The sequence below is a fragment of the Anolis sagrei genome, chromosome 1 (genome assembly GCF_037176765.1).
Source record: "Anolis sagrei isolate rAnoSag1 chromosome 1, rAnoSag1.mat, whole genome shotgun sequence".
NCBI lineage: Eukaryota > Metazoa > Chordata > Lepidosauria > Squamata > Dactyloidae > Anolis > Anolis sagrei.
Window position 1 is genome coordinate 62,099,638 of NC_090021.1, and position 26,732 is coordinate 62,126,369.

The following is a 26,732-nucleotide window of genomic DNA, read 5'->3' on the forward strand; positions in this document are numbered from 1 at the left end:
TTGCGAAGTCAGACTTCTCAAGGTACAGTTACAGCTGGCACACAAGCTTTAACTGTGCAAAGGCTCTCCCGGAAGTTTCTCAGGTTTCACAGATACAAGGGTTTTATTGTACAGAGCTCATGAGAAAGAACTGATAAGTCAAAGGAGTAACGGGCCTAATCTAGCAGAAAACTCTCTTGGGCAAACCACATGAATTTCAATGGGGCTTGAGGGGAAGCTCTTTCTATGGAATAAATCTGTAGACTTCGATTCAGCTTGAATACACATACTGATGAAAGGAGCGCTGCAAAAAGATTCAGGGGAAATCTTCAGTGGCTGTAGCCAATTATATTCCGGCTTCTGGTCTTCCAGTGATGTGATGTAGCAAGAAAGGAATTAAAATCCAATGACACAACAATGTTTATTTTCAGCTGCATTTTATTAAATACAAAACTGAGGACTCCACCAAAATCCATGCATTAAAAAAATTAAAATAGGTGTCTTTTTAGAAAACAGATAAATACTTTTAAAAAGTTTGACCACAAAGTTCATGTGTCTAGTTTTCAATTCAGCTTCGTGCAACAATGTCATTTAACCACTTTGGAAGACTTGATTTTCTTTATGTCAGAGCTACGAAGAATCAGGGTCCCATTTTTAAATGTTCCAACTTGCCCTGTAGGCACTATGCTCTGCTTTGCCTTCTTCTTAGGTTTACTGTTTTTAAAAGAAAATGAAAAATAGTGTCATGAAGCGCTAAAACAACAAACATTTCACGTCACTCACTACAAAACGGTATCAACAATCACATTGGGCATGTCTGAAGAAGCTTTATAGTTTCCAACCCAAACTGTTGTTGTTGCCGTTAATATTATTACCATGTATTTATATTTATTTATTTATTTATTTATTTATTTACTGTGCTTATAGACCGCTGTTCTCAGCCCAGGGGCGATTTATAGCCTTCCTTTTCCCAGTCTGGGTCTCAAGACAGAAACTGCTTTAAATTTCATATACAAAATGTGAAACACAAGCAAATTAACAGCAGAATTAAAACAATAACAACAAAAAGAGAGCAGATTATAAAGAAATCCCCCAGACAAACAATCCATTTTCAAAAATCTGTCAAAGCAAAAAAGGTCTTCAGCGTCTCCATGAATGGGAAGCCAGGAGGGCGGCAGTGTAACTTCACTAGGAAGAGAATTTCAGAGCCTAAGGGCCCTTCCAGATAGAACCTATATCCCAGGGTACGATCCCAGGTTTTCTGTTTATCCCAGATTATCTGGCAGTGCAGATCCCAGGTTTAAAGCAGAAAGCCTGGGATCAGATCTTGGGATATAGGGTCTGTCTAGATGGGCCTTAAGAAAAGCCACCAAAAAGGCTCTCTTTCATTTTCCTATTGGAAAATGTACCTATGAAGGTGATAAGACAGAGAAGGGCCTCTCCAGATGCTATTAAAACACAGGCAGACTGATGTGATCCTTCAAATAATGTGGATATGAGTTGTGTAGAGCTTTATAGGTCATAGCCAGCACTTTGAATTGTATCTGGAAATAGACTAGTAGCCAGTGGAGTAACTGAACCAAGTTATGTGTTCCTTGTAGAAAGCTAAAGTAAACAAACTTACAGTTGCTTCACAAGCAAAAGTAAAAACAAATCCAGTTTGCTAATATTTCTTAATAGTAGTCAGCTTACCTCCCTTCGTGCCCCTTTTTCTTCCTTTTCTTGAGAAAAATTGGTTTCTTTTCCTGTTAATAAAGAGCAATAAGAATACTTTAATGCAGCAACAGGTAGCATGTAGGCCTTCTCTCTCTCCTGTCAGTGGTCCTTGAACCATTCTAAAACATCAATTCCCCACCAAAAAGTTTTGTTTTCTTTTGTTTGAAGAGAAGAAAACTGCAATTCCTGGGCAGCTTTTTAAAAACAAGGTGAGGGACGTCTAACTATCTCTGTTTTTATTTCAGGGGAAATAAGTTATACAAACCATTATGCTTTCTCCCTTCTTGGCTTCCTTCTTTTGTTTAATTTTCTCTTGAAGAATCTTGTAGTTCAGATATTCTTTTTTAGGAGGCTGCAATAGTCATAATAATAATAATAATAATAATAGTAACAAAAATTAAAAAAATCACAGTCCTAGATACTTGGAAAGTGTCCGACGTGTGATCCAATACAACAGCCAGCAGAGTGATCTTGTTTGCTGTGGACTCACCTTGTTGTGTTTCAAATAATGATAATAATAATAAACTTTATTTACCGTATATTCCGGGGTATAAAACGACTGGGGCTATAAGATGACCCTACAATTTTAGCAACCAAATTGAGAGTTGGGGATAAACTCACCGTTTAAGATGACTCCCCAAACCAGGCGCTTCTCAGGCTGCTCTCCTCCTTCGTGTGCAGGCCTCATGCGAAGTGCCTCTTCTCCCACGAGACAACGTCTCGCGGAAGAGGCACTTCTCGCGAGGCATGGACAGGAAGGAGAGTGGCCTGAGCAGTGCGGGAAGTAGCCCAGGGGCTCGGTCGCCAAAAAGGAGAGGCCTGGGCCTCTGCAAGGAAGGCAGCCAGGAAGGATGGGGAGCCTGCCTGGGAGGCCACCATGAGCCAAGGTGGTGGAGGAGGAGGAGGAGGAGGGGAGCCCGAGGCCAAGGCAGCCATATTAAGTAATTTTATTATTATTTTAATTTTATACCTGGCGTACTAGACGACCCCCAAAATTTTATAAGGTTTTACATGCCTAAAAAGTCGTCTAGTACCCCGGAATATACGGTATACCCCACCACCATCTCTCCAAAAGGGACTCAGGGCGGCTAACATGAGGCTAAGCCTGAAAAAGCAATACAGCAAAATAAAATACAAAACAACAAAAAATTGCATAATAGGTTGAAAACAGCTTTTTTACCGACTTTTCCAAAATATGTAAATAAAGGCTTTGGATCTTGCCAGGCTAAAATGTAAAGCAACAATGGAGAATGGTATACCCTTTTCTTCCATAATGTTTGTCTAGATTTCATACACTTTCATTTAAATACTAGCATATATATTTGGTGTTGGTCGAGTTTGCACTTTCTTTGTGGCTCTTTCTTTTCTTTCTCGCTTTCCCTCATATGCCTTTCCCTACTTTCCAACTTACACCCTCCCCTTCCTTCCGTTCTCTTCTTTTGTCTTCCCTTCTTTTTTGTTTTAGTCCTCTTTGACCCTTCCTGAAAGAGTTATCATGGGAAAAGGTATCTCAACTGAAGCTTTCTCACCAGTCCTTGTTTCCAAAACAAGCCAAATCCAAATTAAGAACAAACCTTCAGAACCTATCTTGTTCGTAACTTGGGAATTGCCTGTACATACTTTGGTGACGAAATCAGTGTTGCAATGCAATTTGTGGAGTCAGAAGGAACTGCAATGCAAAAGTTATCAGAAGTGATTATCAGCTTAGCAGTGACCATTCACAAAGCAGCAGCTGGTATTTGTGTATGTTTCTGTTACCACCCAACTATTGCTGATGAGGGAACACTCATCAGCTGCCTGCACGTTTTGCATTTCCGTTCTTTCTGAGTGACCGATTACAATCTCTCACCCACTTATCTCTGATATGAGCATCTGTATAATAATCTATCAGCTGATTTAACACTCTGACTTGCAACCTGGTAGAAACATGTTGCAAGTCAGAGTGTTAGTCACACAATACCTCTCTTTTTGGACAGGGTATAGGGGGCCCAGAACTCTGCCCCCAAACTTCTTCCTACATCCTCAGCAGTTGTCAACTTCCAGGTGTAGTTGCTGCTGCTACTGCTTACCAGTGGGAAGGACAGGGAGGGGAGAAGCAGTTCACATAGAGATGCCTACTCTAGGTTCCTGAGGAAAGGAAAAGGAGGGTGCATTTCATCTGCAAGCAGATCCTCATTTCCTTTCTTCACTGAATCAAATCCAGCTGCTACTTTATAGTCCCTCCATTGCTTTCCCACTCAAATGAAGCAGTATAAGCAGTCCTTCCTAGGACATGACAGTAATGAAGAAAGAGGGACACAGACAGGCATGGTTAGAAGTACACTTTAACATTGGATCTTCTCCTCAATGTGTCTGATGAAACGTAACAGGAAAACACTCCCTTAATATTAATTCAGTTTTCTGTAGACTAAATTATCAGAAATGCAATCAAGAATCCTACCCTCCACCCCACTCAAACTCAATCTGAACCAAGAACTGCCAGGTTTTACTACGGGAAAATGGCTGACGAAGAGCAGAAAGCACAGGAAAATTTCCAGATCATCTTCATACCTACTGGAAAACCACCGAGATCATCACTGTTCAGCCATTTGGCAATAATACTTCTTTGAACTCACATGTCATCTATAGATCTCCCTCTTCCTAAGTTATGTTCTTCTTTGGTTCTTTTATAGGCCCCTTCTTGACAGAAAAGACAGTGCCATACCTTTGCTCCTAACATGATGGCACGTTCTTGTTCCAAAACCCGTTGTTCTTTCTTATCAAATCCAGTGATTCCAAACTGGTGCACTTCCAAACGGGCCTAAAACATTACGAAAAACAGCACTGTCTTCGAAACATCCACAAACACATGACTGCCATGATGCAATTGTGTACCTAGAGATTGGTGTTCTTGCAAACCACTAAATGTCAACATGTGGGAGGACTGACAGCACAGATTCATTGAACTATTTTCCTGCAAGGATGTAACTGCAGAAATGTTGCCAGGACTTAGGGAGGATCCTACAAGAGCCTGTTGCAGTGTATCCATCTGAAGGGAAATAGCTGGACACATCACTACTGTGTCTGTTTACTGTCTGTTGCTGCCTCCTATATCTCAGCAATACAGAAATGGCAAATTTGGGGTTGGGGGTACATTGGGTAGCATTGGGAGATGATATGTGATTCCTGTAAGACTTTCTAATGCAAGCTTATGGACCAGATTTTCATTTAGAGCTGAAGGGGGATAAAAAGCCTGTCACTTGCAAACATATCATTGCATTTTCCATGCGGACATGAACAACTATATTTATTATTATAGGAAACAGCCTTTTCCATCCAGCCCATATTGTTTTAACTCTAACTGTATACTATCATAAAGCAGATCACAATATTTTGGCACATAAGTCAGAAAATATCATAAGCATCTCTCTGTCTCACTGGTAATAGAAATACAATGGCACCAAATAAAATAACAATACACATCTTTGTCATGGTACACAAAATCTGCTGTCTGAAACAAACCATCTCGGACTACAGCTGGCCCTGTTCCTCAGGGCTATTTTGTTTGAGATCTTGTCATTTCATAGCACACGATGGGTTACCTTCAATCAGCAGGACCAATTAGAGTAGACCAGTTGAATCAATTAGTATTTGTCAAATCAGCACTTGTGTATGTTTTATGGATTCAATGGGTCTGTTCTAGTTAGGATTAAGTGTAGCATTTGGGCCTATGTGACTTCAATCTCTTTCGCGTGTTCTTTTGCAGGAGGTTCATAAATGCATGACTTAAGCAAATAATTTGCCTTTGCATGCAACTGTGCAGATATTCTTCTGGAAGGAAGCCTCCTAAACCTCATGGCCCTAAGCAAACATTCACAAGACTGTCCTGTGTGTCCCTCCCTCCAAGAACACATTTGTATCTCATTTCCAGAAGACCCATTCACACATTCCATATAAATCTCCTTAAGCAGTCTGTAGATCAGATTGAACTAATGGGAACTTAATAAATCATTTTGAATCTACTCTACAAATGCATTTAGGCCTAGATTTGCAGTTTTCTTCAGCTACCAAGAAACCACCCTGTGGAGACAGAGCATGGTATTAATTAATTAATTAATTAATTAATAATAATAGATTAAAAATTTACTTACTTTTTCCAGGTTAAATGCCTGACCACCTGCATGCTTTTCTTGGTAAGTTGTTTTCTCCTATACAGATATATTTTAAAAACAAAGAAAATATTTTGTTCACAGAGTGCATTTTGCTACACAATAAGGCTAGACATGTGCATCTAAAGTTATGTATCCCAACAGCTAACATTTCCACCTCCCCACCCTCCAATCAAAACAAGCTTTTGAGAAGAAATTGATAATAAAATATTTTTGTAAAACTAAACAACCATACTATTTGAACAAACATATAAGGGTGTAACCACATATTTAGTTTCCCAATAGCTAACCTGATTGAATTCAAAGGTGATTATTACATTTGTGTAGATAAGCAGAAAACTGCCCAAACAAGCAGAGCTGGGGAATCTAGAAATAAGCATTATAACATGCTTAATCAGGAAATCAAATTCCAAAACTATCAGAAAATTCTTCAATTTAGTCTGAGCCAAAACTGAACCAATTCTCTCTTTGTGGGCCCTCAAGTCCCTTTAACTCAATGGTTCTCAACCTGTGGGCCTTCAACTCCCAGAAATCCTAGCAGCTTGTAAACTGGCTGGGATTTCTGGGAGTTGTAGGCCAAAACACCTGGGGACCCACAGGTTGAGAACCACTGCTTTAACTGTAATAGCTATTGCTACTTGCAGTGACACATGAGAAATCTCAATTTTTTTTCCTGCCTTCTCTTTCTCTCTTTAGTGGACTGTTATACCAATGACCCAGGTACCAAGAGACCAAGAGCACTTGGAGATGTAGTTTTTCCATGAACAACCAAGAGTCATGAGAAAATTAAATTTCAAAGAGGCCCTGGATGACCATACCAGCAGAGTTTCAAATGCTGGGAAGAAAGGAATTCCCCTCAATGCCCACTTAAACCGATTTGTGGGCAATAAGCATCTTTCCTTTGGCTTCAGTTAACGTCAAGGAGGCAAAAAGAAACTCAGGAATTACAACACTCACTCCATATTTAACAGGAACATTAAGAATTTTAGGCTTAGTATTATGGATTAAGGAATTTAATTTCAAAGCTATAAAAACAAGCAAAAACCTACACTGTGTTTTTTATTCTCTGGAACAAAAAAGAATGCTAAGTATGCCCTCAATAACCATGGGTTCTGCAAGCACAGATTCAAACACCTGCTTGCATATAGTTTTTAAACCCAAAGCAAACCTTGATCTTGCCGTTTTATATAAGGCATGTCATTCTACTATGCCACCGTATATAATGGGAGTTGAGTATCCACAGATTTTGGTATCCCTAGGGGTTACTGAAATCCAAATCTCTATGGATACCAATGGTCCATTGTACTCCACTACTCCTCATATTGGAGAGAATGGAACATCTATTTGGCATAGGGGAGAATGCTTAAAGCTTCTACAGATAACACAAAATCTTATAGGATTATATACTTTAGACTAGAAATCTCGTCAAATTCACTTTTGGGTCGAGAGTCCAGTGAATTCAAGATACAGCCCAAATAAGCATATAGATGAGAATGAATTTCCAAAAAAAAAAAAAAAATCCATCTGAGCTCAAACTTATGGGTGTCAAAAACACGAACAAATAAAAACCCCAAAGGATATGGGTTAAATATCAATTGCTGTGTATATCTGAGTTTAGATATATTTTGGATGTCTTGCATTCTTAATCCTATATTTGGTTCTTAATTTGAAGATCTGTGTTTCTTATTGGATTTAAGTAATGATGTTTGCAGGTCTGTTTTGTCATCAGATTTATGAATAATCAAGAGCTTTTCTGGATACAGGGGGAGACAAATTAAAAAAACTCACCAAGTAAGACTCCACAACACCCAGACTGGCACATATGACCAAGAAAAACAAAAAAGGAAGTGAACACATCAGGAGTCGCCATAAATGACATAGCTGTTTTCCAATAGGATTTCAAATGTTATTTGAGCCTAATTTTGTTCCACCTCTTGTACCATTCATATAGTATTAATCAGCACAGCAAGAGGTAAATTCTATTGGCTATTACAACTTGACTACACCACAGGCTATTGATAAAACTCAGGCAATTATATCCCTCTGACTCCTTGTTTTTTTTCTTGAGCAATACTAATATTTGGCAATCTAATGACAGACATGACATGATGCTGAATCACATCTCTGCACTAATCTGGAGCCGGTTTCCTAACAGATAAACCCCATGTTGCAAGGCACTGAGGCTAAATATAAGGTCCAAACACAGCCTAGAAAAATTACTTCTGTACACTATATATCTCAGAACCCAGCAGGCAACTGGTGAGTCTGGTAGGAAATTCTGGTAGCTGTGGTCCAAAAAGATAACTTTAGTCCCAATTCTGCAATGATTATGGCTGTGTACAAGTGGGCAATTGATTGGGAGCAGACTGTCAAATACACAAACATTCCTAACAATTGCTTAAACTCACTATCAAACCACAGAAGGCTTGAAGACGCTTGTACAATTTCTAGTTGCATTTCTCCCATTACTTTTTAAAGTATGCAGCTCAAGGAGTAAAAGCTGCCTTAGGTCCCATAGTGGGAGAAAGCAAGAATATAAATTAAAGTAATTCTGGGCATCACAACTCAAGATGGATATTGACAGGTTGGAATGTATCCAGAGGAGGGCAACCAAAAGATGAAAAGTCTGGAAGCCATGTTCTATGAGAAGTAGCTTAGGGAGATGTGTATGTTTAGCCTGGAGGAGAGGTTAAGAGGTCACATGACAGATACATTCAAATGTTTGAAAAGATGTCTTATTGAAGAGGGAGCAACTTGTTTTCTGTTGCTGCAGAGGCTGGGACATGTTAACAGTGGATTCAAACTAAAGGAAAAAAGATTACATGCAAAGTTTAGGAAGAACTTCTACATAGTACGAGTTGTTTGACAATGGAATACCCTGTAGATATGTAGCCCAGAAGTCCAACCTTGAGGTTACCAGTGTGTGCACAACCATCTTTAGGTCCTCTAAATCTAGGAAGGGACGCAGCTGGCATATCAGTCAAAGCTGACAGTAAGCACTCCTGGCGGTCAAATTAACTTAGGCTGATATTTGGAGAGATGGATCCAGGAATACTGCCAAGCTGTGAACACAGTCTTTCAGAGAGAGAGTAACTTCATCCATAACTGGTTGACACACCTCCATCTCCAGATTAGAACCCCTGATGGCAAGTACTTCTGTTTTGTCTAGATTCAGTTTCAATTTATTTCTCCTCATCAGCCTATTATCATATTCAGGCATACATTCAGAGAAGACACATTATCCTTAGCTGAGGCTGCTTTTGAAGGTATGGAGAAATATATTTGGGTGTCATCAGCATACTGATAATACCCCACCCCATGCTTTCGGATGATATCTCCCAGTGGTTTCATGTAAATATTAAAAAGCATTGGGGACAGAGTGGCACCTTGTGAGATTCCACATAACAGCTCCTTTTTGAGGAGCAGCTGTCCCCAAGCATCACCATCTGAAACCTGCCTGAGAGGTACGACTGGAACCACTGCGGCACATTGTCTCCGATTCCCAACCCCTCAGGCATTCTAGAAGGATACCATGGTTTATCATAATGAAAAGCAATGAGAGATCTAGAAGCACCAACAGAGATACACATCCCTTGTCAATGTTAAGGTGGAGATCATCACCTAGGCGACCATAGCAGTCTCAACTCTATAACCTGCTCTGAAGCCAGTTTGAAATGGGTCAAGAAAGTGTATGCCATCCAGGACGGCTTGGAGTTGAAGGGCAACTGCCTTCTCAACTACCTCATCCAAAAAAGGAAATTAAGAGACTGGTCTGTATTTATTAAGGCCCAGGGAATCCAGGGATGGCTTTTTCAGCAGCAGTCTAACTACTGCTTCTTTTAAACAGGATGTAAAATTCCTGAGAGATGCATTAATAATTTGTTGTAATTGAGGCTGAATTGCATCTCCTCCCTGGATGACCAGCCAAGAGGGACAGGAATCAAGAAAGCATCTGTCCTTACTTGCCCCAGCAGCTTGTCCATATCAAGAGTACACACCAAATGAAACTGATCCATTGTAATCCCACTCACAGAGTTGCTGGATGCTTTTTGATGGCTTGCACCCTAATGGCAGCATCTATCGCAGATAAACTATCTTATGTGAGATATTTTATCTGCAAAATGCCTTAATAAGCGAAACTGTAACAAGCCTTTTGTCTACCTATGCAGCCCCTTTGTGACATGAGCTTCGTTGGAAACAAGCTAGAATAGGGAATCAGAATTTGCTTAATATCTTGGCTTAATATAAAGCTCATAAGCAAAGTTCGGTACTAAAGGTGTGGCTAATTAAAGGCTTTTTAGCTAGGCTACTAGCAACATGAAAGATAGAACACAAAAGCCACTTGCCTCTTTGTTCACCTTCCTAGCAACTGAATAGGAATTGCTTCCAAATGGCCCAACAGAGTAGCTTCTGTATTCAAACAAGGCCATTTACCACCTTTTGCCAGCAATTCAGCATAGGTAGGTGGGCAGGTTGGCTAGTAACTCTTGAATGTTTTTTTCAAGAAAAAAACTTAGCTATTCACTTTTCTGCTACTGCATATCATGTGAATCTTACCTTGGAGCAATCAATTTCAGGAGCTTCAAGTTTAACTTTCTTCTTTCTGTGTCGACCATGGAATGTCACCACTTCAATATCTGAAGCATTTTCCTGCTGAGCAGGTTTCTGTGTGGTCGTATTTGGGGATCTACATTCTGTTGCATTGTTGTTCTTATTAATAAAGTCAGATACCCATTCATTTTTCAGTTCTTCAAAGAAGTCATTTTTCCTTTTGTTTGATACTGCTGTGCCAGACTCAAGAGTCACCCTTTTGTCTTCTGATTGATTATTGTTGGAAGTCATTGCGAATTTCTCTTGTGAGTTTTTCTTTTTTCTCTTATTCTTTTTATTTCCATTTAGCAACGATTCACCTAGAATTTGAGATAAAATTGTTGTAAATCTCATTTAACTCAGCCATATAATTGGAAGGATTCCTGATGGGGTGTGCTTCTGTCTGTCAGCTCCAGCTTCCCATGAGGGGACATGAGAAAAGCTTCCCACAGGACGATAACACATCTGGGCATCCCCTGGGCAACGTCTCTGCAGACAGCCAAATCTCACATCAGAAGCGACTTGAGTTTCCATATTGATAAAGGATTTTTGAAATACAATAGCAGCCATCCATGTCACATAACAAACCAGGAGATATAAACATGTTTTAAAACTGTCTAGCAGGCCTTTGGATTCTAACTACTCATAGATAACAACACCTGGGAAAGATGCAAAGAAAGGTGGCATGGCCAAAGAATCAGATGTGGGTGGCTATGAATAGGAATTATGGATAGAAACTATGCATAGGAGTCAGGAACTGATTACAGAGATGTATATCATATAACAGAAGCCATGTCCAGATGCAATGAATAGATTGAAAGGTTAATTTGATAAAGGAAGAGTACTGAAAACCCACAGTTCAGGTAGATGAGATCACTTCTCTTTCAAGTACAAAGACAAGGAGATATGATGCTGAGATAAGCCATGGATGCGTGGGGTTCAATATTACTGCTGTTAATAAATACCAAGCAAACAGGAAATAGATACTGTATCTTACTTTAGAGCTGTGTTACTAACTGTTGCGACTTACAGAGAGTGGTCAACCCTCCTGTTTAAGGAGCTCCACTGGCTGCCATTCATTTTCTGGTCCCAATTCAAGGTGCAGGTTCTTACCTACAAAGCCCTGAACGGTTTGGGACCCGCCTACCTGCGTGACCGCATTTCTGTGTACGAACCCACACGATCTCTTCGATCATCTGGAGAGGCCCTGCTCATGCTCCCACCTCCTTCGCAGGCGCAATTGGTGGGGACGAGGGAGAGGGCCTTCTCAGTGGTGGCCCCCCGACTCTGGAACCCACTTCCCAGGGACATTAGACATGTGCCAATGTTGGCAGTCTTTAGGAGGAGCCTGAAAATGTGGTTGTTCCAGTGTGCCTTCCCAGAATAAGGAGAACTCTCAGCAATATGTCCTAATATGCACTTTAATACTGACATAGGATGGACTGTACTCCCTCATTTCTCTCCGAAAAATCCTATCCTTGTTATATTTTACCTTGTTCACATCAGCATATTTTCAATTTTAATCTATTACATTTGGCCCAGCCATTTTTAAAATTGTTTATGTCACTATTGATTTTTTTTGTTTATGTGATTTATATGATTGATGTTGTGCTTATTGATGTTTTGTTTGATGTACTTTGGGCTTGGCCTCATGTAAGCCGCACCGAGTGCCTTGGGGAGATGGTAGCGGGGTACAAATAAATATTATTATTATTGTTATTATTATTACAAGGGCAGATTGTATCAACCTACATTTTAGGAATTTTATAATTTTCAAAATTTTAAAAATGTATTGAGATTTTTATGCAGTTATTATACTTGTCATTGTATTTATACTTATGTACTGTTGTCTGCATGTGGCACTTGGAGTGCTTCTGTGAGCCACTCTGAGTCCCTTTGGGGAGATGGTGGCGGGGTACAAATAAAGATTATTATTATTATTATTATTATTATTATTATTATTATTACCACCTCTGGTCAGATTCCAAACCATTTGATCTAGGTCAATCCTTCAATCTTATTAATAGGAGTGAATAATAGTGTAGTGTAGACATATCCAACCACTGTTTTAACCAATAACAGAAACAGGATTCACAGCCTTAGTAGAACTGAATTGAAAGAGCCAAATCCTTTCTCACCACCATCATCAACAGATCTCTGATTGGGTCATGGAAGCTGGAAGAGACTAACACTGCATATTATCACAAACAAATAGACCAGAGCTTTCCAAACCTGCCATGATGATGACACACTTCTTAGGCATGGCTCATTTCACAGCAATCATTCGGTTTTACTAGCAAACTGGAGGTTAAACCAATCCCTTATAAGAAATAAGTGCACATACATACACTGTAACAACAAAATGTATAGGGATACAACATTACTTATGAAAACTTTTCATTTATATGTTTTTAAAATTAAGATATTTTTGTTAAGCCTACATTTCTAAGATGTTGTGTCATGTCTCGTCACATTTGTGTGACACACCTACACACTGCAGCCAACACACTAGCATGTCGTAATACATGGGTTGGAAGGCTCTGAGACAGACACTGTGGCTAAGGGCTGTTCCTAGCACTGTCCTGCTAGAGGAAGAAGCACAAAAAACCATTAACGTGAAGCACTGAAAGACCACCTGGAACTGTTGTAAAATGTTTGCTCTCTGCTTTTTAGCCAAAAGCATCAGGCATCACACCAAAAATCAGATTGAGAGTGCATCTACACTGTAGAATTAATGCAGATTGACACCACTTCAACTGTCATGGTTCAATGTTATGGAATCCTGGGAGCTGTTGTTTTACAAGGTCATAGAATCACAGAATAATAGAGTTGGAAGAGACCTCCTGAACCATCCAGCCCACCCCTGCGGAGAACAGGAAAATCACATTCAAAGCACACCTGACAGATGGCCATCCAGCCTCTGTTTAAAAGCCTCCAAAGAAGGAGCCTCCATCACACTCCAGGGCAGAGAGTTCCACTGCTGAACGGCTCTCTCTGTCAAGAAGTTCTTCCTAATGTTCAGGTGGAATCTTCTTTCCTACGGCCATTTTACACAGCCCTATATCCCAGAATATCAAGGCAGAAAATCCCACAATATCTGCTTTGAACTGGGTTATCTAAGTCCACACTCTGATAATGTGGGATTTTCTGCCTTGATATTCTGGGATATAGGGCTGTGGAAGGGCCCCTAGTCTCCAGGGCAGCAGAAAACAAGCTTGCTCCCTTCTCCCCGACTTCCCCTCACATATTTAGACAGGGCCATCACTTCTCTCAGCTTTCTTTTCTGAAGGCTAAATATGCCCAGCTTTTTAAGCCATGCCTCATAGGGCTTGTTCTCCAGACCCTTGATCATTTTAGTTGCCCTCCAGCTTACCAACATCTCCCTTCAATTATGGTGCCCAAAATTGGACACAGCATTCCATTTGTGATCTGACCAAGGCAGACCAAGGTTGTCCCATGATGGCACCTCACGCTATGCTACAACTCCCAGGATCCCATAGTGTTAAGGCAGGGCAGTAATCCGCATGGATTCAATGCTTTGGAATGAATTTTTTTTTCATGTCAGGAGCGACTTGACAAGTTGCTTCTGGTGTGAGAGAATTGGCCCTCTTCAAGGACGTTGCCTAGGGAACGCTTGGAGGTTGTGATGTTTTACCATCCTTGTGAAAGGTTTCTCTCATGTCCCTTCATGGAGAGCCGGAGCTGACATAGGGAGTTCATCCGCACTCTCTCTAGATTTGAACCTCTGACCTGTCGGTCCTAAGTCCTGCCAGAACAAGGATTTAACCCATTGCGCCACTGGGGGCTTGATTTGGAATGATGGGATCTGTAGTTTGTTGAGGTACCAGCACTCTTGGGCTGAAAAGGCTAAAAGATCTTGTAAAACTACAACTCCCAGGCAGTTTCTGGAGTTAGGTGAGCTTAAGCACAGGGCCTCGTAGGGATGCCAAAGTGCTTGTTTATAAAGCTATTGTCCTCCCAGCCCTGCTATATGCCTGCGAAATGTGGACTGTCTACAGGCGTCACATGTAACTCCTGGTACGATTCCATCAGTGGTGCTTCCGGAAAATCCTGCAAATCTCTTGGGAAGGCAAGCAGACAAATGCCAGCAAACTGGAAGAAGCAAAGACCACCAGCATTGAAGCGATGGTCCACCGCCATCAACTCTGCTGGACTGGCCACGTTGTCCGGATGCCTGACCACCTTCTCCCTAAGCAGTTGCTCTACTCCGAATTCAAGAACGGAAAACGGAATGTTGGTGGACAGGAAAAGAGATTTAAAGATGGGCTCAAAGCCGACCTTAAAAACTCTGGCATAGACACTGAGAACTGAGAAGCCCTGGCCTTTGAGCGCTCCAGCTGGAGGTCAGCTGTGACCAGCAGTGCTGCAGAATTTGAAGAGTCACGAATGGAGGGTGAAAGAGAAAAACGTGCCAAGAGAAAGGCGCAAACGAGACCGCCTTCCATGTGGAAACCAATACCCTCACTGTGGGAGAAGATGCAGGTCAAGAATAGGCCTCCACAGTCACCTACGGATCCACAAGAATACTGATCCTGAAAGACTATCCTACTCATCCAACGAGGGATCGCCTAAGTAAAGTAAGTTGATAGCAAACATGGGCAAACTTTGGCCCTCTGGGTGTTTTGGATTTTAACTACCGGCTGTTAGGAATTGTGGGAGTTGAAATCCAAAACACCCAGAGGGCCAAAGTTTGCCGGTGCCTGGTCAATACTCTAGGTAGGAGAGTGTGCCACAAAGCAGGCGGTGTAGGCCTAACAGGCCTTCCTCCTTCTGGGCCCAAGGAAGGGCCTTCAGGACTGAAGTGTCATGGGGCCTGCTTGGTCCTCAACCTGGGATTCCACAGCACTGCATTGACAGGACAGGTTCAATCCCAGGCATCAGAAAGAGGCGGAGGCCGAGACGCACCGAAGTCGTAGAGGGAGTCCAAGGCGCCGCGGAGGAGGCGGGCGGCGGAGGCGGAAGGCTCCTGCTCGCCCTCCTCTGTCTCCTCTACTGTTCTTCTGGCCATGCTGCTCTTCGCTCCACCAACGTGAGGGCGGAAAGACAACACCAGACGGAGGAGGAAGGGGAAGAAGCGTCAAGGCGAAGGATTTTGGTCCCGCGCGACCACCGTCGCAGCGAACATGGCGGCGCCCACAGAGCACTTCCGCTTTTCTTCCCCTACTGACTGAGGGACTGCCTCCCTCTCTTCTTCCTCCTTCCCTCCGGGCTGGGCTCGAAGGCCGCCGCCGAGGGAGCCGCGTAGGGAGGACTGCTGAGCAGGCGCGGAGATGGCGGCGGCGGCCGGGGCGGTTGCCCGACGACGGGGGCCGCCCGTGTACTCGGTAGGGGCCTTTTCTTTCCGCCCAAATCCAGGGCCCGAGCGGGAGGGAGGGGAGAAGGCGGGGGAGGGCGAGTGCGCGGACCCTCTCTCTCTGTGGAGGCAGGCGCCGCTTTCCACTGTGGCTTCACACCACAGCAGGGATCTCCAGCACATTTTTAGCCTTGCCTTGGGTTCTCCTTGGGTACAGAGGGACAACTACGATTTTTGTACACAGTGGTCCGTCCTCTTTAATTTTTACCCGGAGATGTTATTAAATACAACTCCCACCACTTTTGATTACTATCTGGGGATAATGGGAACTGCAACCATAGAATCATAGAGTTGGAAGACACCTCGTGGGTCATCCAGTCCAACCCCCTGCCAGGGAAATCGCATTCAAAGCACCCCCGACAGATGACCATCTAGCCTCTGTTTAAAGCAGGAAAATCGCATTCAAAGCACCCCCTTCCTGCCTCTGTTTAAAAGCCTTCAAAGAAGGAGCCTCCACCACACTCCAGGGCAGAGAGTTCCACTGCTGAACAGCTCTCACAGTCAGGAGATGGAATCTCGTTCCCTATAGTTTGAAGCTTTGCGTCCTGGGTTTCCAGGGCAGCAGAAAAGAAGCTTGTTCCCTCTTCCCTATGATTTCCCCTCACATGGCCAGTCAGGAAGAACTTCCTAACTGTGAGAGCCGTTCAGCAGTGGAACTCTCTGCCCCGGAGTGTGGTGGAGGCTCCTTTGGAAGCTGTTAAACAGAGGCTGGATGGCCATCTGTCAGGGGTGATTTGAATGCAATATTCCTGCTTCTTGGCAGGGGGTTGGACTGGATGGCCCATGAGGTCTCTTCCAACTCTTTGATTCTATGATTCTATGTCTCCTCTCAACCTCCTCTTCTGCAGGCTAAACATGCCAAGCTCTTTAAACCGCTCCTCATACGGCTTGTTCTCCAGACCCTTGATAGAATCATAGAATCATAAAGTTGGAAGAGACCTTATGGGCCATCCAGTCCAACCCCCTGCCAGAAAGCAGGAAAATCGCATTCAAAGCACCCCCTACAGATGGCCATCCAGTCTCTGTTTAAAAGCCTCCAAAGAAGGAGACTTCACCACAATCCAGGGCAGAGAGTTCCACTGCTGAACGACTCTCATAGTCAGGAAGTTCTTCCTCATGTTCAGATGGAATCTCCATCCCTATAGTTTGAAGCCATTGCTCTGCGTCCTGGGTTTCCAGGGCAGCAGAAAACAAGCTTGTTCCCTCCTCCCTATGATTTCCCCTCACATGGCCATCATGTCTCCTCTCAACCTCCTCTTCTGCAGGCTAAACATGCCAAGCACTTTAAATCGCTCCTCATACGGCTTGTTCTCCAGACCCTTGATAGAATCATAGAATCATAAAGTTGGAAGAGACCTTATGGGCCATCCAGTCCAACTCCCTGCCAAGAAGCAGAAATATTGCATTCAAAGCACCCCTGACAGATGGCCACCCAGCCTCTGTTTAAAACCTTCCAAAGAAGGAGCCTCCACCACACTCCAGGGCAGAGAGTTCCACTGCTGAATGGCTCTCACAGTCAGGAAGTTTTTCCTCATGTTCAGATGGAATCTCCTTTCTTGTAGTTTGAAGCCATTGTTTCGCGTCCAAGTCTCCAGGGAAGCAGAAAACAAGCTTGTTCCCTCCTCCCTGTGACTTCCTCTCACATATTTATACCTGGCTATCATATCTACTGTCAGCCTTCTCTTCTTCAGGCTAAACATGCCCAGCTCCTTAAGCCGCTCCTCATAGGGCTTGTTCTCCAGACCCTTGATCCTTTTAGTCGCTCTCCTCTGGACACATTCCAGCTTGTCAATATCTCTCTTCAATTGTGGTGCCCAAATTTGGACACAGTATTCTAGGTGTGGTCTAACCAAGGCAGAATAGAGGGGTAGCATTACTTCCCTAGATCTAGACACTATGCTCCTATTGATGCAGGCCAAAATCCCATTGGCTTTTTTTTGCTGCCGCATCACATTGTTGGCTCATGTTTAACTTGCTGTCCACGAGGACTCCAAGATCTTTTTCACATGTACTACTCTTGAGCCAGGCATTTTCCCCATTCTGTATCTTTGCATTTCGTTTTTTCTGCCTAAGTGGAGTCTCTTGCATTTGTCCCTGTTGAACTTCATTTTGTTAGTTTCGGCCCATCTCTCTAATCTGTCAAGATCGTTTTGAATCCTGCTCCTGTCCTCTGGAGTATTGGCTATCCCTCCCAATTTGGTGTTGTCTGCAAACTTGATGATCATGCCTTCTAACGCTTCATCTAAATCATTAATAAAGATGTTGAACAGGACCGGGCCCATTTTAGTTGCCCTCCTCTGGACACATTCCATCTTGTCAATGTCTTCTTTCAATTGCAGTATCCAGAATTAGACACAGTGGGATTCCAGGTGTGGTCTGACCAAGGCAGAACAGAGGGGTAGCATGACTTCCCTGGACACTAGACTCCTATTTATGCAGACCAAAATCCCATTGGTTATTTTAGCTGCCACATGACATTGTTGGCTCATGTTTAACTTGTTGCCCATGAGGACTCCCAAGATCTTTTTCACATGTACTGCTGTGAAAAAGATATTGTGGTCCTCACTTCTATACTGTATAACTGAACCCAACTGCACCTGTGGATCTGAAGTTAAGGAAAAGTTAAAGGACTTTTTTAAAGTTAGGTATAATATCCATAGGACAAAGAAAAAATAATGGATCAATTAAGAAACAAAATTAAGTATTTGGGAGTCACAATACCTGTTAATTACTTAGAGTTAAAAAATAAATTTTGATAGACTAGTTAGGAAAATCTAAAAAAGACTATTGGAATACAAAAAAAAATCTCTCATAGTTTGGCAGAATAGGCATTTTTAAAATGAAAATATTATCTAAATTTAACTTATTTTGTAATATGTTACCCATTAAATTGCCACATGTTGATCTTAAAAAAATGGCAGAAATTAGTCAGTGGATTTTGTAATGGAAGTAGAAGATCTAGGCTATTGAGAGGCTTATGGTATATTTCTCAGAAATTAAGGGGACTAGGAATACCAGAATTTAAAACTTACCATCAGACACATATAATAATTCTACAAATGTATACATAGTGGCTTGTAAAACAATTAAAATAATCATAATAAAAATATAAAACAATTAAGAATAACATAAAATGGTATAAAAACAAACATCAGTTTTAAACGTTTTTTTCATGAGGATCAAGTGAAGGTTGCAGTTCCTCAGGGGAAGAGCAAGGCCCTTGCACTCTCGCCTGCCAGCTGTTAGAAGCTATTATTTAATCTCTTGATTGAGATGCAAAGTGGCTAACAGTGTTACAAGTGCAGTTTAAAATCCGCATTATACATATATTAGAATCATAGACTAATAGAGTTGGAAAAGACCGCATGGCCATCTAGTCCAATCCTCTGCCATGCAGGAAAAGCACAATCAAAGCACCCCTGACAGATAACTTTCCAGTCTCTGTTTAAAAGCCTCCAAGGAAGGATTTTTCACCTCACTCCGAGGCAGAGTTCCACTGTTGAACAGCTTGTTAAAATAGAATTGAATTAGTCAGCTAAAGTTCCTCCAAATACCAGTCTCTGTTCAAAGACAGGTGTAGTGCATGTGTTAGTCATTGGGTGCCAAACATGCTTCTTGGGCTGTGGTCTTGCCATGTGTGGACAATACATGTTGAGCATCATTTATCTAAAATACGTGGGAGCAGAAGGTGTTTGGGATTTTGGATTTTTTTTCTTCAGATTTTGGAATACCTGTTTTTGAGATATCTTGGAGTTGAGAGCCAAGTGTGAATACAGAATTAATTTATGTTTCACTTCCTTATGCATCAAGGTAATTTTTATGCACAACATTTTAAATTATTTTATGCATGAAACTGTGTGTTCACTGAACAATTAAAAAGCACTCTGCCATCCATATTAACAATTTTAGAGTACTTTTGGATTCCACGTAAGGGATGCTCAACCTGTAGTTGAATGGAAGACAGACAGGGGAGAGAAGGCATTGTAAAAGTTATTTTTCAGAGGAAGACAATAGTACTTCGCCTCTTAAATTTGCTACATTAAAAAAAAATCTGAAATTCATGTCATAGATCGAGAAGCATCTTGAAGACACGTGTACACACACTTTAAATATGTATTTATAGTTTGAACTCCCAGACCCATTTGTTTGGCATTCAGCAACCATTTTAGGATTGTATACCACTATTTGAACATTCTCTATATATCTCCAAGAAAGCCTTTCTGTTAATAATGCCACCATCTAAGGCATGTCTGGTAGGGTGAGACTGGGACTTCTTTGTAGCAGATTTGTGCCCTTCCATTAACAGACTTTTTTTTCAAATCCATTTGGGACACTGTATGGCTACCCAAGAAGGCGACTTTAGGAGGTTTGCAATGTGGGGAAACATAGTGAGATCACTGCTTTTGTTTTGGGTGGAACCGTTTTCTTTCTTTCAGGGTATGTTGCAAATGTTATCCAAGAAGCAAATGGTCTTCCCTATCCACTTGCAATCCTGGTATTGCTACAGACAATCATTAGAACAGTGTTTTCTTGGAATTCTACACTGCTCTGCTGACATTTGCATTTATATGTTCTTGTTACAATATTGCAAATACTTAGTTTACATTTTAAAAACTTCCAAACTTCTGTTTCTTGGAAGGATAGGAGGTGCTTTCTATGTGCTCCTGTATGATATTTACGATTGATAGGCATCCTAACATACAATCATACTGTCTGCCACACCACTGAAATGATGAAAATAAGAGCACTATGTTTTCACAATATAGTAAGACCTTTGCTAAGGAAGTTCTCCCTGAATCCTATTGCATTGGCTAATTTCTGGCCAATATCCATTCTTGGACAGGTGCTAGAACGTGCGGCAATATCCATTCTTGGACAGGTGCTAGAACATGTGGCAGTATCTCAACTGCAAGACTTACTGAATGAGATTTGCTTTTACAGATCCGGTTCATTTCCCCCTCAGGTCTGATAACAGTATGGAGGCCATCTATTGACTTTGCAGTTTTCAGTACTATCAGCCACAATATCTTTCTGAGTTGCATCTCTGGGATAGAACTTGGAGGCACTGTTTTACAGTAGCCTCCAAGTATTGCACAGAAATTGTTCCTTGATGTTCTATGGTCCGAGGTTTCCCTCAGAGTTCTGTCCTATCTCCCTTGCTTTTGCAAGTGTGTTGGCAATTCCTAAGAGAGGTGTAGTGTAGATTTAAAAGTTTTGATTTTCATGTCACCTATTGTTTGCTGGGAAAATAGAGTTCAAACAGATCATGACAAGCCCGATAGAGAAGTTAATCAAATATGCCTTAGGGATGTCTCTTCAATATTTTGATTAGACATGGAGGAAAAACCTTGGTGGCAACAAATAAACCATGGCTTGCTGAAGTACGTGGTGGTAGACATACCAATTCCAGGAGGTTTTGAAGACAACACAGAAGATACTGGAATTGAGGAAGAGAAGAAAATGACGAAATTTGGGGATGATGGAGAAAAGGCTTGATTAGCATGCTGAAGAGTAGGAGGGAAAAATGGAAGCCATCATCATTTTTAATCCTTTGCAGTAAGATAATGTTGTAAATGACCATTTTGTTTAGTCTTAATGCAGTTAGAGTTCTTTGAGCAGTCTCCCTGTTAAGTTAAATTCTGGTCCTATATTTACCTACATATTTGTCTTGAGATGGCCGATGAGGTCTCTTCCAATTCTATGATTCTATGAAATTGAGTGGAGGGATGAATATAATTCAAAAGAAAAACATGTAATTCCCCCCCCCCCCCGCCTTTTTTTTTACAAGTACTTTTGCCTCTTTTGTGAGACTCTAACAGAATAGTGATGATTATAGCCCACAATGGGGGTGGGTGGATGGATGGTAATTCCGTTTTAATCACAAGTTATAATCATGGATAAACTAAGACTGATTTCAGAGGGTTGGGATCAGGAATCTTTGCTTTTATTACTATTCTACTTCAAGAAAACAATAAGCACATCAGTTTAAACATGATGTTGGCAAATGTGGCCAAAGTTTAATTCTTTATTCATGATGCTCCCAGCAGAAAAATATCACATCAAAGAAAAAATATGACTTTGAAGATATATTGGAGGAGAGGCGGCAGTCCAGTGACCTCAGATATGCCATGAAATGTTACACTCCTGTTGTTTATAAGGAACTTTCCCCATGCAAGCCAAGTGCTATTAAAACGGTTGTTCTGCAATCTGAGCAAGTTCAGTATGTCATCCGACATGTGAGTAGAAAGCTCTTGTCTGATCTTTCTAGGTAATGTATTTGTTGCTTCTTGTGGCTACTGATGGAAAAGTATTCTTGATAACAGCCAAATATTTATATCCTGTATAACACATTATGTTAGAATATTGGGTTTTAGGGGCAAATTCACAGGTAGCCTGCTGATATTGAGAGGCAACCGTATTTTGTCTTGAAACCTCATTGTAATGAAAATTACAAGATAATCTGCCTTACAAAAATGCTATCCATATATAACTAAATAATACATTTGTGGACTAAAGAGGATATTCTCCAAAGCTAATCTGGTTAGTTCTCTAAAGAGAATTCTTCTCCCATTGATATTAGTACAGTGACACTGTGCATCTCAGAGTCTTTGTAATGTCTTCTCTTCATTAGTGTTGTTCTCTCTCCCCCCCTCCCCTTAGCTTTCAAAAGAAACAGGTGAATCGCCTGACATTATACAAGAAGAAGCAGCAGAAATTCTTGATGAGATGGGACACAGCATGCATATGGGAGCTATACGTTTTTTTGCTTTCACACTGAGCAAAATATTTAAATGTCTCTTCAGGAGCATTTGTGTGAATGAAGATGGCATGCAAAAAGTAAGTATATGTATGAATACGCACAGAAACAGCCAAAACTATATGCCAGTATGGTTGAGTGAATTTGTGTGACTACTGAATGCATAAAAACTTGCTTCATGGATTATTCCTGAAATCACTTGTTGAGAACCTTTGGCATTATATTCCTATTCATAGTCATGTTCTTGTTCTATTGATATTGCAGTCGCTGGGGAGTTTGTAGCTATTGTAGGTCTTTACTTCTGGCTATGGAAACAAGTGAATGGGATGAAAGATAAGAAGGTGTATAGGAAAGATAAAGTAGGAGTGCCTATTTCTTATCTATTTAACATTCGTGCACATATAAGGGTATGTGCAATCACTAGTGTGGAGTTGGAATAAATCCCAAAATCACTGTAAAAATATATATAAGATAGCTAATCTCAGCATGCTCCCCTTCCTCCCATTTTGTTGTTTTTATAAGAAGTTATCAAATCTTCTCTTGCTTACAATTTTAGTATTTTACTGTTATTTGAGATAGCAATATTTTTCACCTAAGAAAATTTACTTTTTTCCTCTAAACAAATATGCTGGAACTATTTATTTAAAGAACAATATGGGAATCTAGAATTAACATTGTCATACTCACAGGGAACAAATCAAACTTTTCAGCCCCTTTCCTATAATTCAAGAGCCTGTGATAGTTTTGCCCATATGAGACACTACAGTTGTTTTAATAGGTGGGGTTTTGTATATATATATATATAGGGGTTTTTTGTGTGTCAGGAACAACTTGAGAAACTGAAAGTTGTTTCTGGTGTCAGAGAATTGGCTGTCTGCAAAGACGTTGCTCAGGGGATGCCCGGATGTTTTACCATCCTGTGGGAGACTTCTCTCACAGGACCCTTGTAACACATGCTTCTCATGTGTTACAAAGACACATGAGAAGCTGGAGCTGACAGATGGGAGCTCACCCCGCTCCCTGGATTTGAACCGCTGACCTTTCGGTCAGCAATTCTGCAGGCACGGGTTTAACCCATTGTGCCTCCGGGGAAATTGTAGAAAGTAGTCTTAATAACTAACAGGAAGCCCTAATCTAACATGCCTCTTGGGTTTATGTCATGGTGTGCTAGATTGAAACCAGGGTCATTTTGAATAAAACTGTTCCTTCATTTATATTTAAAATTTGAAACTTTTTTATGGGATTACAAAAATCAGATATGCTCTCCAAGCATTGTTGTCCAATATTGTGTTCATGCCTTAATATTAAAGGGTATTCTCTTTTAAAAATGTGTCTTCGCATGAATAGAAAGTCCAACTTTGTTTTAGGGGAACAGAGGTATACCTTGTCTTCAGAAGGTATAAACCAAAGTTAATCCTATTTTTTCTTTTTGCTTGTTCTGCAGCCTCTCTGTTCTCAAAATAGACTAAGTTTAAGGCTTCCTACATTTATGATGATCTTAGATGTAAGAGCTGAGTTGCCTTGTTTATCTATTTTATTATTGAGTCACATCAGACTTATCAGAATATCACTTCACATCACTTCACATAATACATAAAAGTAATACTTAGTTGTGAATAGTGTGGGCCCTTTTTTGGTTTAAACTAATTCTTAGAAACATTACAATTTACTGTAAAAAATAAAAATAAATACATAAAGTTATAAACAAATGCAATAGAAATGTATGGGTATATCAGAAGTGTATCCCCTGATGTCTGGTAATGACTGCAGACCTGGATTCTAAACAGAATTCTTCACATCGATATTCTGAATCGTGATAATATGCAGTTAAGCCTTGCCAAAAGCCAAGATTTCAGGCCTTGCTGAATCTGTCATTATCACACTTCTTGTGCTTTCTTTTAAATTTCTGTTGCAATGACCTATGCAAAATCATGGGAATTTGGCCAGAGTAGGTCTTTTCAAGCCCAGCTGAAGTCTTACCTTTATACTCCTCATGTCGTGGTAAAGGTTTTTCTCAGCGTTGTGCTCAGCGTCACCATCCCAACCATTGGCTTTATTATGCAATGAGAGCTATAGTCCAACATGTTTAGTGGGCATTCAGTTGGAGAAGGTTATATTGTGTAGGCTTCATTTAGAATGGATGCATTTAAGAAGAAATACATTTCCCAACTTGTCTCCAAGGTTGATAATTCAGTTGTGACTTTAACAGAGAAAAGATGGCTAGTTGCTAAAGATATGGCTTGGATCTAGATCAGTGTGAATTCCTGCTGTTTTCAAAATCGAGATAAAACACAATCATGTTTCTATTGTTAGTATTATTTCTTTGTTCTGGCTGTTAATCATAACTATTCTGATGATAAGACTTTTCACAAAAGTTAAGCCATATTAGTGTAGGTAATTTAAATTAGAAAGCTGATAAAAGGTTGATACTCTTATGGCCAGAACTCTCTGTTCTTAAAGTGTGGATTTCAATGCATTTAAGCATACATTTCCCTTCATACTTGTTTTTCTAGATCCTTTCACTTATCTTTGCTAAGGAAAAATGAAAAGATCTGCAAATGAGTTTTAATTATGTGATAGACTTTCTAAAAAGGCCATTCAAAGGCCATGAATTTTGCAGTGGTAAATAATAGCTGTTCTTTGTTAGTTGCAACAGGCAATACAAGAACATCCAGTTGTCCTGCTTCCCAGTCATCGGAGCTACATAGATTTTCTCCTGTTATCTTATGTGCTGTACACCTATGACTTGGCTTTGCCTGTTATTGCCGCAGGAATAGGTAAATATGTCGTTCACAATTGATGTTGGTAACAGCTGGCAGAAGTTGAAATGGCCAATAAGGGTTTCAGTCAGAAATAGGATTGAAAGAGTTTCTTGCATGATTTTGTTGATATTTATTTAAAACATGTAGTCAATGCTTTTGTACAGGTGGGGGTTACAGAAGGTCTGACAAAACATTTCAAAAACAGTAGTTTACATGCACCTCTTGATTCCACAGCAGGAATGGAAATAACTTGTTTGAGGAAATTATGGTGTATTTCAATATCGAAAGCTTTGAATGAGATCATCCAAGTGGAGATATCTCAATCTCGTTTTCAAGATTTAATAAAATTTTGTCAGCTTTAATAACATTGGGATGCAAATGGTTGCATATGTTCCCACAAGTTTATGTGTATTGATAAAACCTTGTAAAATACCAAAATATTTCTGTTCCTGAACACTTCCTGTAATTTCTGAGCCAAGTCTTTGCAAGGCTTTGTAAAACAAAGATTAGAACGAATGTCCATTTAAGACAGTGGCTCTCAACCTGTGGGTCCCCAGATGTTTTGGCCTTCAACTCCCAGAAATCCTAAACTGGTAAACTGGCTGGGATTTCTGGGAGTTGTAAGTCAAAACACTTGGGGACCCACAGGTTGAGAACCACTGATTTAAGATGACTATTATGCAATTCACTTTAACTGTTTGTGTAGTAGAAGTAGAAAATATAAGTAATGAGGATGTTCCATACTCATCCTCTGGAATCAGAAGATACAGACACAGAGAAGTCAGAGTTCCATGAATTTATAACTCCTTGTGATAGTGGCCTCTCTGAGCCCAAGGAACTGGAGGCTGACACCATTGAGGGAACTCCTTCCTTAGCAGGAGCTGGCAGACACTGAGGACATGTTGTTATCTTTACAATTCCTCAAAGAAATAAAGGGAGCTTACCCTGATCCCAGAGTCTGTTAAATATGGGATGCTTACTCACTAGCACCTGGTTTCTTGAGACAGCTGCCTATAAATCTCCCAGAAGCTTCATTGTTTCTCTTGATAACCGACAGTACTCTTTGGAATTAGTGTTTTCTTAGCCTTGGAATGACTGTGAATGAAGACTTCATTCAACTCCTTACCTATTTCATTTATCTGGATTTCCTGTAACAACTTCTGGACCAGTTGATAACCATCCTCTTACTGTTGAATCTGAACTGGACTATGCTCTTATGACCTGCCTTCTGGATCACTTAGGACATGTTGTTCCTGAAATGTTACAAAGACACATGGGATGTAGTCATTGGACATATCAAATACAAATGTTACTGCCATAATAACAGAAAGAAAAGATAATGACATGTCACACTTGTGAGAGGACATGACAATTGAAAAAGATAGAATTCATAATAATTGTTAGAG

General features: G+C 40.7%; 2 protein-coding genes across 4 annotated transcripts in view; one reads left to right on the forward strand and one right to left on the reverse strand.

Annotated features, from left to right (window-relative positions):
- Positions 1-399: 399 nt before the first annotated feature.
- Positions 400-15,573, reverse strand: C1H1orf131 (chromosome 1 C1orf131 homolog). Of its 2 annotated transcripts, XM_060753782.2 has the most exons (7): positions 15,360-15,573; positions 10,401-10,753; positions 5,826-5,882; positions 4,400-4,495; positions 1,961-2,047; positions 1,672-1,724; positions 400-693 (listed from the first exon to the last, which is right to left on the reverse strand). In XM_060753782.2, the coding sequence occupies exons 1-7, from the start codon at positions 15,460-15,462 to the stop codon at positions 567-569; spliced, it is 876 nt and encodes a 291-aa protein (XP_060609765.2). In that variant the 5' UTR covers positions 15,463-15,573; the 3' UTR covers positions 400-566. The 2 variants fall into 2 exon arrangements, with proteins under 2 accessions (XP_060609765.2, XP_067321625.1); XM_067465524.1 differs by lacking the exon at positions 4,400-4,495.
- Positions 15,574-15,643: 70 nt separating this feature from the next.
- The window catches only part of GNPAT (glyceronephosphate O-acyltransferase), a 30,667-nt gene continuing 19,578 nt past the window's right edge, over positions 15,644-26,732 (forward strand). Inside the window, exons 1-4 of one of the 2 annotated variants that reach the window (XM_060753779.2) lie at positions 15,644-15,778; positions 21,852-22,043; positions 22,468-22,644; positions 25,212-25,341. In XM_060753779.2, the coding sequence (XP_060609762.2) occupies positions 15,725-15,778; positions 21,852-22,043; positions 22,468-22,644; positions 25,212-25,341 (553 nt within the window). In that variant the 5' untranslated portion in view covers positions 15,644-15,724. The remainder of the gene's footprint in view (positions 15,779-21,851; positions 22,044-22,467; positions 22,645-25,211; positions 25,342-26,732) is intronic. The other variant, XM_060753781.2, reaches the window with a different exon arrangement.